The 12,002-nt window shown below is 39.2% G+C and overlaps 1 protein-coding gene across 11 annotated transcripts in view; it reads left to right on the plus strand.

The window, feature by feature from the left end:
* The window catches only part of ROBO2 (roundabout guidance receptor 2), a 472,649-nt gene that overhangs the window by 436,719 nt on the left and 23,928 nt on the right, over positions 1-12,002 (plus strand). For all 11 annotated transcript variants that reach the window (XM_075102036.1, XM_075102044.1, XM_075102078.1 and 8 more), the window contains 2 exons: positions 1,931-2,191; positions 5,467-5,684. In XM_075102036.1, coding sequence (XP_074958137.1) covers positions 1,931-2,191; positions 5,467-5,684 — 479 coding nt within the window. The remainder of the gene's footprint in view (positions 1-1,930; positions 2,192-5,466; positions 5,685-12,002) is intronic.

Consider the following 12,002-nt stretch of genomic DNA (forward strand, 5'->3'; position numbering starts at 1 on the left):
GAATTCAGTTTGTATCATGTAATATTTTCCTAAATCTCTGTGTTAGGAAAATGGTAATGGTCATTCACTCAAAAGCTTCTAAATGCCAAGTGTTAAGGTGCGGTATTTATTTGCACCTCTGTACACAAATGTATGTTGTGTATGTATATATAGTTACATCTAGATATAGCTTTAAAGTGATACCAGCCTTAATTACAAGGTGTGTCTTCCACAGACTTTTGGATTATTAAATCCTGAATCTGTACTTTTAAATACAGAGTACAGACTTTTCAGTAAGGAAAAAGTAATTTAGTTAATTTTAGAAATCTCTGGGGTTTGCTTAAAGTAAATGTTCTGTTCATAACACAGGTTTTGAAACTTCTCTGTCTCAATGTTCCCAGCCTTTTTGTAACCCAGCTTCACACTTGAGCAAACTGGCAGTGATTCATTTTAATCTGGGAAAGTGGTAATTCCTTCCATCCAAACCAGGAGCCCTAAAGGATTATTTTTAAACAGGTTTGAGAAATTAATTGTATAACGCAATGCGTTGCCTGCTTGCATTGCAGACACAAGGGGTGTACTTTGTCAGCAGTCCTTGAAGTTGGAAAGAAGATAAAGTGACTTAGATGATGCTTGCGGAATGGCCTTTAGAGTGTGAGATAGTTTGACAGTGAAGGAGCTGTGAGAGCTTTTGCTTGTCTGGTTGTCTTTTGAAAAGAGCTGTCTAACCTCAGGTATTTTGGAAAATGCTGGGAGTTAAGAAGAAATGTGCAGATGCTCAAGAGACTGCAGACTGACTGGGTGGGAAGAGTAGACAGTGTTGAGATTTGAATGGTGTGATTGTCAGCAGAGCTGTGCACAACTGAAGTTGTGTTCAGATTAGGGAATTACTCTGGGGAAGTAATGCACAGGGAATGACCACAGTCACCAGGGCCTATGTGTCTTGGGTGATGATGGTGTCTCTAAGGGGCAGGGTCCTGAGATGATACTGTAATACAACACTGAATTGAAAAGTCTGTGATGAGGACAGAGAAAGAAAAGGAATAAATTGCTGGTAAAGCTTACACAGGAAGTGGTAGTAGAATATAAAGCTTCTGTTTCTAGCCCCAATCAGATGTAACATCACCTCTTACACCTTTGGTATAAGACTAAAAATTGAACCAAAAAACCTATCAGAACATCTCTTATATGTGAAGAGAAAATCATTTGGTATTGAGGAATACTGGTAGTTAATCTTTTCATTTACTTTGGGTAGGTGCGTTGAAAGTGATCAGAAGTTTAGCACTGTCTAGGTAAGTCCCAGTAAAGATGGGTTAGGAGGTGGGGTGCTGGCAGAGCTGTCAACATGTGTGCTAATGTATCTTCTCAGTTGGTGCTGTGACATAGCATATGCTTAGGGTCAGTGCTGCTGTGACATTAATGTACTACACCTCACAGTATATGCAGTGCGGTAAGACCAGAATTTATGTGGAAAGTGTAGCTTTTTATTTAAGCTACAAAATAAAAACAAATAGTAAATTTATAGACAAATAAAGGGGAGGACGGGAGTAAGGAAGTGCATAAGTGCAACTACGTAAATCTCGCTCTGCCTTTTAAGAATGCTGCTATTTTCATGTCTAGGTCAATCTTCCTGCATTCTCCTAGGTTAATGGTCCAGGAAGTGAGTTAGTTCATATTTGTTGTTGATTATGGCGTAACATTATTTAATCGCCATTAACAAATGAGATAATGGGTCGGTAATTTTTTTGTTGCACATCTTGTTCAAGTTGCTTAGCAGTTGTGGGAAAAACGAAACAGACTCAGGAAAGAGAATTAAGCAATTTTGACCCACATTTCAATAAATGTTAAAGCTCACACTGAGTTCAAACCAAAGCAGAAATCCTGTATACACCCTACTGCACATCAGAGATGAGATTTGATGTATGCTAAGCTTACTTGGTTTTTATTTTAGATATGACAGTGATGGTTGGTGTCCGCCTTTGCCGGTTCAGACCTACCTACATCAGGGCATGGAGGATGAGCTTGAAGAAGACGATGATCGTGTTCCCACACCTCCTGTCCGAGGAGTAGCTTCATCACCTGCAATCTCCTTTGGGCAACAGTCAACTGCAACCCTCACACCTTCTCCACGAGAGGAGATGCAGCCAATGCTTCAAGCCCACCTTGACGAATTAACTAGGGCTTACCAGTTTGATATAGCAAAGCAGACATGGTAAATGTTTGAAGGGGGCACCTGCGGTCTGGGAAGTAAAAGCATAAGAATAATTTATTCCTTGATGACATAAATATCAACTGTGTTCAACAGCAGTTCAGTAATGTTTCCAAAGCAGTAAAACAGAAGAAGAAATAGCAAAACTGTGCCTACAGAGTCAAGGCCTTAAACATTAGTAGATGCTTTGTAAACCATAATGCTTGGTAATATGTTAAATCCTGGCTAAAAACACATGAAAATAATATTCCTCTGCGGGTTTACATATATTCAACTAAGTAGTTAACACCTACCTACTGGCAACTTTTATACAGTTCAGAGTACTCTCTTTTCAGGCTAGCAAAATAAATGAATATTTTAGGATTTTCCGAAATACTGAGGTTCTAAATTCCTGATTAAAAATAATGCTAGTCGCCTGAAATAGCAATGCAGCAGCTTTTACCCTGTGTCACAGGAGAATGAAGCATTTGCATCTCTGACTGTACTTTGAAATACCATGAAAATTTCTGATTCATAGGGAAAAACCCAGAAATAGCAGGAAGGAAGTTGTTAGAATTTACAAAATGGATCTAGCGTTTTAGTCTGCTTTATGCCTATTTAAAGGAAGAGCAAGCAAATACCACAGTAACATTTCCCCTGCAAAACAAACAGAAGTGATCTCTTCAGGGACTGAAAAAGAACTTGTCAACTGCACCAGGCTGGGGATGCGGTGAAGGTCAGTTGCTCTCTGGATGTTCCCTAAGCGGCAGTTGTCCTTTTACAACTTTTCTATCCAGACAAAGCCCGTGAATCTCAGAGGAGTGGAGCAGAGCTCGTTACTGAATGGCGTGCTGCCAGCAGAGGAGCAGCCTTTCTTCACTGGTAAATAAACCCACAAAGTTATTCAGCTTGAGCTACCATAAATAGATCAGGCAGGTAGGCAGGCGGCGCCAAATCAAAGCCAGCTGTTTTCCCTGGACAGCGTTGAAGCCTCAAGGCTTGTCTGCAATCTGCACTCAATCAACAGGATGCTTTGGTCCCGCTGCAGTGCCACGCTGCCAAGAACGGACCCCGGCCTGCCTGTGGGACAGACCCAAATCCCAGGCAGCAGCTAGACCTGGCCTATTGAAGGTAGCTGTCTTCTGAGCCAGCACACAGATGCATACATTGCCTGTACAGTCAATCACTGCTGCATTTTGCAGCTGTTACCCTTTCTACACCCTACAAACCGTGGGTGCCAGTCTGGTGGCAGACAGCATAGTAGGACTCTAGCAAAGCTTCTCGCAGCTGACAGGAAAGGTCTTGCTCCCTTTTTGAGGAAATTAAAATTGATTGGGAACTTTCGTGATGTGCTTAGGAATATACAGGTTTTAACATCGCTCCTGTGTAAGGTCACAATAACTGAGCATGAAAGTCTGAAAAAAATAGAGAGGCGATAAACTGTGTTTTCATGCTACAACCTTATAGCAGGTATTGGGGTATATATTGAGGGTTACAAAAACAAATTATTTTTCAGGTGTTGTGTCATGGAATAGTTTAATGCTTTGAAAATGTTTGGCTGGATACGTATCATGCTGTTCAGCAAATGCTGTTCAGAGTCAGTGGAAAGTTCTCCATTGTCCTAAGTGGGAAGGAAGAGTTCTTGGTTTTCTTTTCACAAAGTTAACCTGTCCAGTGTAGGGGAGGTGGGGATGGGGGTGGAACAAAACAATAAGATGAGACCTGTCAGATAGGTTACTGTAGGAGTAATAGAAGAGAAATATAGGGACCAGACAACTAGATATCTAAGAAAGGGCACGTTAGAGATTACTGGAAAAGAACATCATCATTATGGCCTTGATCCAGCAAATCACTTAAGTGTATGCTTAACTACAAGTACATGAGAAATTGACTTCAATTGTTCTATCACATCCTTAACATTAAGCATATACTTAAGTATTTTGCTTGATTGGGAGCTAATCACACTGTTTATTGAGGGTTAGTAGATGGTAGTGCCCTTCAGTGCGATGTTTTGAACATTGCATAGCAAGGAGCCTGGTGTCCAGATAGAAAAATATTCAGGAACTGCCAATCAGAAGGGCGTTGTGTATCAGAACGGAAGCATTTGCACTGCAAATAAGCTTCAGAATAAGCAATAATTTAAAACCTACACCAAGGTAGAGAGAGATTCCAGTGGTGCATAACATTTACCGTGACATTCTCAGATATGACACATTTACATTATGAAAAAGAAAAAGCTGTTTGAATAAAGAGAATTACTGCACTTACCAAGTGTAGGCAATAACACAGCACAAAGTTTTCACTGAAAATGTATTGCAGCTAGGAAACCAAACAGGTGACGGTGGTAATTTTTTTCTGTTGTGCTGATGTCCAAGCAAGAGACCAGCAGAATCCTGGATCCCGTCCAGAGCGCTGCCGATTCGAATCAGGTCATGGCACCTCATGAACAGCCACCCAAGGATTCCCACATGCCTAAGTTAGCAATTTCAAGCATGGTACATGCGCTTATGCCAAGGCCAGTCATGCCTGGGTCCCCTGGCACAGCTTGCTGTGTACCTGTAGTGCTGTGGAGAATGCTGCATTGAAAGCTGATGGTGGCTCTTTTCCTCTCTAGCCTCTCAGACACCATGCAAATGAAACTCCAAGTCCTGTGCTTGCCTTTGGCCATTTAGCTATCCTGTGGGTGTTTTTTATCTTTGTTTTTCTTTTTTTAATTGTGATTGCTGCATGCAGTAATTTCACACATGCATGCCCTAATACTGCTGCAATTAATCAATTAAACTACTTGGAATAAAGCAAATGTAAAAGGCCTTGCTGACAGTGGATTCACTGGACTTGAAAATTTCTTCTGTCATACTGGTCAATTCCTCCTCTTTAGAGTGAGTTCTGCTTAAGGGCACTGAGTCTAAGCAGAAGGAGTGAAATTTATTTTTGGCTCAACGTGTGATTTGCAAGGTGGAATATTGGGTGAGATGTTTATATACTGGGTTAGGATTCAGAATTGTGCTTTTCCGTGGACTTCCTACCTGCTTTATGTAGTCTCTGTGTACATCGTTTCTCAACAGTAAAAGGACGATCTTCCCCATCTTACAGGAGGGGGAAGTATATTTAAGACTGGAAACTGTGCAGGTATTCTGGTATTAGAAGCTCTGGTTAATAACTGAACTGACTTTTGAGTTTAACCTAACAAGCACATTGTGTAAATCTACTTCAGGACTTATTGAAAGGCTTATCTCATGTCGAGCGTGCGGTACAAAGTCTCATCCATTCTGATGACGTTTTCCTGTTTGTTTTTGTAGGCACATCCAAAGCAATACACAGCCTCCTCAGGCTCCTGTTCCGCCCCTAGGATATGTATCTGGAAACCTTATTTCAGATTTGGAAACAGATGTTCCAGATGATGATGATGATGAGGAGGATGATATTGAAGAAGAAACTGTAGAAATCAGTAGGCCGCTAAGAGGTCTAGAGCATACTCCAGGCTCCAGTATGGACAATCTAGACAGCTCTGTGACAGGTAACCAAACACAGTTAACAGTGACACCAACTTGTTCCTAACAGTAAAATACATCATCAATCAAACACTTTCTAAGTGAAAATTTATTCCACTCTATTTCTGTAACATTTAAAATGTGTTAATATTAAACACTAAAGTTAAAGAAGGATTTGAAAATACTTTGCTGCAAAATGATAAGAAAATTCATGAATTTTAAAGACTTGGAAGAAAACTCAATTATATCCTAGCTTTCATGAAAAGTTCACTCTACTGGAGAAGCAAGCCAGTTACATCAAAAGGAGGGGGAAGACCTTGGCTTAGGAATATATATTTCATAAATCAGAAGCAGCATAAAAATGTTACCTTAAAGCACTTTTAGATATTTTGCTGTGTAAATGCTTTCACAGTTCAACATGGGGAAGTTAAAAGACTTCACAAGAAGTGTAGTTATTTGTACTTTTTATTTGTAAAAGCGTTTATTTGTAGGGCAAATTCAATATTTATGTAGGAAAATGTGTATTTTGAACCTACTTTGTATTGTTGAATTTAGTAGTTGTTCCTTTTCAGTGAAGACATTTAATTATTCTGACACTCCTTCCTTCACTGCTTGTGGCCCTTTGCATGCCTTGGAAAGTTACAACAGGGATCATCAAAGGGGACCTAGAAAGTCATGCTAAACTTCCCTTTAGGTAAAACTTGGGCCTCTATATCCTATACTATGTCCATACAGTACAGCTTTATTGGAGACCCAAATGTACCTAGTGTCCATAGTTCGTAACAACTAGTGGGTGCTTCTTTGTGAAAGAACACTGATTGTTAGCTGTACTTTAAGGGAGACTTGCTCAGTACAACTTACCACCATAGCGCTGCTGAATTTCATCTCATTGTTCTGGATCTTTGAAATTCCAAGGATTTTGCACCCTTACTTAAACATTTCTGTTCTAAAAACACTGCAGGAATATGACAATGACTGAGCATCAATACCTATATTTTTCTTTCTTTCCCTTGTTGAATTAAATAGCGAGTAGCTTAATCCCACTTTCTAGGTTTTCCTTCACCCTAGGTCCAGACTGCTTGCCAATCTAATTAAGATTTGAGAGTTGTATCTCTGCTGCTGCGATTTGAAATCCAGATCCAGCTGAAGGCTCTAGAGTTAAAGTTTAAACCCCTGAATTGAGAAGGTTAACTTATTAGTGCATGAGTATATTAAGTCACTTCGCTTGAATTTCTAGTGTAATCTCCTTCAGGCTATAATTCTGCATATTTTTGCATATCTCACTAATGGCTCAACGCCTTTCCATTAGGAATGCAATAAGGGTTTTGCACTGGTAATACAGAAATAAATAAAAAATACCAGGTGGCTATATATTTTCTGTTTGGTATGTATTAATATGTCAACATTGATACATCTGTAAATCAGAAAATTAATGTATTTCACATTTGCATTTTCACCTAATATTTTGGAGCACCCCGCCTAGTGCAAAGTACGGAATAGCTGCATTCTGCTCTAATTCGTAGACTTCTGTGCTTATTACAATTTGTCCTTTTATGAATAAGATTCAAGTTTGTTCTAATAGTTATAAATCTTGCTTAATCATTGGAGTGTTAAAAACTTCCTGGTGTAGTTTTTTGGAAGAAATTGGTCAGAACCTGGTAACGTAGACTGGGAGTGTACTTAATGTGATTTAAATGCACTCCCACTCATTTCCACCGCTAACTTGATGTGGCCTCATCCAGCTGAAAATTAAGGTTCTTCTTTTGCTTCTTGTTTAATTACCAGCTGGATCTGTTCCTTGATGTGGTTCACTGCGTGGCAAGGTGTTTGCCAGCACTGCAGGAAGGGAACGTGCAGCTGGAAGGGAAGCGCAATGACAGACTGCCCTTATAGTGTAGAGCCAGCACTTAGACTCACTTAAAACAGTTATGGAACTATAGCCTTACAAAAATACAGCCAGAGTGTTGGTCTAAATTATCTGTAAAATGGCAAACTCTCCAAATGACGAAACTACTGCTCTTTCCCTCGGTGGAAAAACCTCGGTTTTCTTGGGGTTTGTTTTGGCCTTGTGTTTTTTCTAGGGGTGGAAGGAAGTTGCTTATTATACTTGGGTAAATTGTTTCAAAAGAGAATTTTAATTTTTGCATATCTGTTTCTGTTAACTCTTCCAGGCTGCATTTACTGGTGTTAAGGAGGGTTTATAACAAATTGCATTCATTGTTTCTAAGCTGTTTCTCATTCTTTAATTTGTTTGCTTTTAGAATACTGTAGAACAACTAAATTGTTCTTTCTTGCACTGAGAATATATAAGCTACTTCTTTTCACAGGGCTTTTGATGACTTAGACCAGCTTTTCCCTAGAAATTCATATACCGTATTTTCACTTCTTTAAACATTATATTAAAAAATGGAGGCAAACGAGAACAGCTGACCCAGATGAAGCAATATTTCTGTTCATTTTGAAGTGCACCCTGTGAGTCCAGTGTTTGTGAGAAATCCAAGTGGACATTCTTTGGTCAAGACTTCCTCCAAATAAAGTTGCTGTACAGTGAGCAGGGGGAATTTCCTCACACGGTACTGTTAGCATGCCTCAGGGATGACTTGTAGATACCCACTCTCCGAGTGAAATGGTACTTTGTTCTTTATGGCTGACCTGTGACTGAGGTTTTCATCCAACACCAAATGTGGGATCTTCTGAGGGGGAACACTGGGGCTGTGTGAGCCAAGCTCAAACTGCTAAATTCCTCTGAAACCACAGTGTTACTCCTTTAAACTGTTTGAAAGCCGGCTTGTCTTCCAAGCGCTTGAGTTGTAGTTACAGCTAACTGAAGATTCAGACAAGGATTTAATCTGTGCTATTAAGCTTTTCTCTTTGCAGGTGGCAGAGACATAATGTTGACATATATAATAAAGTGAAAAGAAAGGAGGAGTGCACAGTAACTATATCTTAACATTTTCACATATTGCAAAGAAAACTCAAGGAGGGAGGTTCAGATTTGAATGTTTGTGGAACAGAATATGAAATTAAAGCCAAAGTTTTGCTTCATTCCCAGCATGGTTTGTTAAGATACTGAGTTACTGATTCTGATTAGAAAGGAAAAAAAAAAAACAACTAGAAGGCAGCTCTAAAACTTCTGCTCACTTGACTTTTAATTCACAATTATTTAGGGTTATTTTTGCTTTCAGAGACACATTGAAAAATGTCTTTTCTTGTGCTTATGTTTAATGTTTGCCTTTATAATGAATTGCTGTGCAGACTTGTGGCATAAATGGTCACAAAGAATCTGTTACATTATTCTACTTCAATAGACTTAATTAATTGCATATGATGACTGTGTAAGAAATTAATTTGCTTCTCACAGAAATCACTAAGAGCAACACTAAGTTTTGTCAGATCAAAGTATTACGGTTTCGGGGTTTTCTTTGCCCTCTCCTTATCTTCTCCTCACCCAGGACCACCAGTGAAGCTGGTAGTGAGAGCTTTTGTATCTTCAGTCCTGGTGCATTTTGACTGGTGGGAGAGATACACCCATTAACTAGCATGGAAATTAGAACAAGCCCTTTTCTACCTAACTGATACAAACTAATATAAGCAGAGAGATACTTTTGTAAGCAGTATCACCGCAAATGGATTACCTTTTTTTTTTTTAATAGAATTATATAGATCTGAGATTATAAAGATCTCCATAGGTTGTATAGCTCAGCAAGGAAGAAAATCCCTTATTTGGCATGTTTTGGTCTTGATTAAAAGACTCACTGATCACTGTCTGTGTGGTAAAATTGTTCGTTCATTGTGTCTGAGCGCAAATAGAATAATTCTTGAAAATTACAGAAAATCATTTTCATGAGCCGTATTTTACCGTGGCAGAGTTCAATATTTATATTGATTTGCTTAGGGATACCTACTGCAAAAGATTCTATTTTATAAGCAGTTAGACAGATTGCATTTAATAGGAAGAATGTGTTTCATGGATTAAATATGTGCTCAGAAAATAGGAAACTGCTACTTTTTGTATCTCATAAAAATGGTAATGCAACAATTAGCAGGGTCATATTATAAAGCACAGACTTTACTCTAGCTTAATGGATCTAGGGATATGCATTCATCAGCAGCGATGGATTTAGCATAAAATGACATGTAAATGAATTGATGACTGATCATAAATTAATTTTAGTGCTGAAGAAGTAATAGAGACACAGCAAGATGCCACTTTATCATAGTATTTTACTGCTCAGCAACATTTGAGCAACTACTTAATGGTCTGTGTGCATTTCTTTTCTAACAGCTTGAATAAATTTGAGAAATTTTTGTGCCTTTCAGCAATATGGAAACCAAAAAATCTAGAAAGATTGAAAATGCAAAACAAATAAATTTGGCTAAGTGACATAAATTTATTTTTCATTAAATGTTTATGAAAGGCATTAATTATGGTTGGACCAGTGAGGTGGCAAATATGTATGTATGATTTTTGCCTCCTTTCAGTTAGTGTTTCCTGCCCCAAAATAAAAATTTTAAAACGTAAGGGTTTATTTCAGGTGTATACATTTAAATATTCGGGCATTTGTGGCAAAGTATAAAGTAAAGTATAAGACCAGGTGTAATTTTTGAAGTGTGATCGTATTTATATTTTGTGTTCAGCCCCTTCTCTTTCTTATTTTAATGGTACAATAACTATTGTCCCTTTTTTTCCACCACTTCCACCAAAATCAGTGGACATTCTTTCTTTGTAATCATGACAGTAGTCAGATGTATCCAAAAGAGGATAATGCCTTTCTCTTCTAAAAGCTAAAGGAATTCTGTAACTGATTTCAGCTGAAGTAGCATCAGTCCCTGAGGACTTCATCTGTACTTCACAAACCTAAGCAGTCTAGCCCTGTTCCACCAAAAAAACTGAAGGGGAGCAGGGCCTTAATATTAGCATATGCTTAACGGTCTTGTGAAGGAAAGCACATAAGCATATGCATGCAAGTCCCAGTGACATAATTTGTTAACTTCAAGCATGCACACAGAGTTTGGTATGGACAGAAAGGTATCTAATGGAATTTTCAGAAGTGTTAGGTTTGTTGTGAGCAGCTTTTACTTCACAAGGGCATACGATATTTTTTTAAAGTAAAACCAGAGTACAGTTTACAAAGAAAAATAGTGTTTTTATTGCCTGCAAAATGTCACTAAAAGCAGTAGCATGCAGTCTACAAGAAGCTAGCACCTCTATTCCCCTCACCTTTCCCTGAGAGCAAAGAAGCCTTCTGTTTGCATTAGCACCAAGAGATATTTTATGGAGCAAGAAAAGAGAGTTCAACTTTTCACAGAGTTGATTTTGTTCTGCATAAAGCATTTACTGCTGCTGTCAGCAAGAGTAAAATTTACAGTTGCCAGAAAGCGTAAAAACTCAAATGTGCTCTTGGAAAACACATAGTGAGCTGCATGTAAAGGAGACACTAAAAGCCCATTTCATTCCATTTCAAAATGCACAGTTGATCTGAAAGGGACGTCAGCATCTCTTATTCTGCCTTTATTCAGAGAGAAACAAATGTGCATCTGATTTGGAAAACAAGAGGCCAGTGGATGCCTTTAAAAAATCAGTAACCACATGTGCTATGTTAACACAGCTGCGTGGTGGCCTGAGGTGCCCTGGCTGGGCTCCAGCACTCCCATGCCTTCTGGGCAATGTCCACACCTCTGGAGGGCAAAGGAAGCCAGGGTTTTACTGCTGCAAGTTTAGGTGGGGAAAAACTGTTTATGCAGGGAAACTGAATAGCTCAGGAGCCAGTAGAAATAATGTAGAGATTTCACCTTTAGCTACCTGGTCATATACAGCTGTGGGTGCTGTATGTGTCTCCTGGTAGCTTGCTGACTTCAGCAGTTATGAAGAGTTTTGCCTCTGCTTCCAGCAACCAGAAGTACCACAGAATCATTGACTCATAGAATGGTTTGAATTAGAAGGGACCTTTAAAGGTCATCTAATCCAACCCTGCTGCCATGGGCAGGGACATCCTTCACTGGACCAGGTTTCTCAAAACCTATCCAACCTCACTTTGAACACTTCCAATGATGGAGCATGCATAACTTCTCTGGACAACCTGCTCCAGTGCCTCACCACCCTCACTGTTAAAAATTTCCTCCTTATATCCCATCTAAACCTACCCTCCTTCAGTTTAAAACCATTGCCCCCTGATCTGCCATTCTGTCATTACAGGCCTCGGTAAAAAGGTCTTTCTCCATCTTTCTTATAAGCCCCCTTGATATACCAAAAGGGCACATTAAGGTCTCCCCAGAGCCTTCTCTTCTCCAGGCTGAAGGGCCCCAACTCTCTCAGCCTGTCTTCACAGGAGAAGTGCTTCAGC

Source organism: Phalacrocorax aristotelis, chromosome 1 (genome assembly GCF_949628215.1).
Source record: "Phalacrocorax aristotelis chromosome 1, bGulAri2.1, whole genome shotgun sequence".
Classification (NCBI taxonomy): Eukaryota; Metazoa; Chordata; class Aves; order Suliformes; family Phalacrocoracidae; genus Phalacrocorax; species Phalacrocorax aristotelis.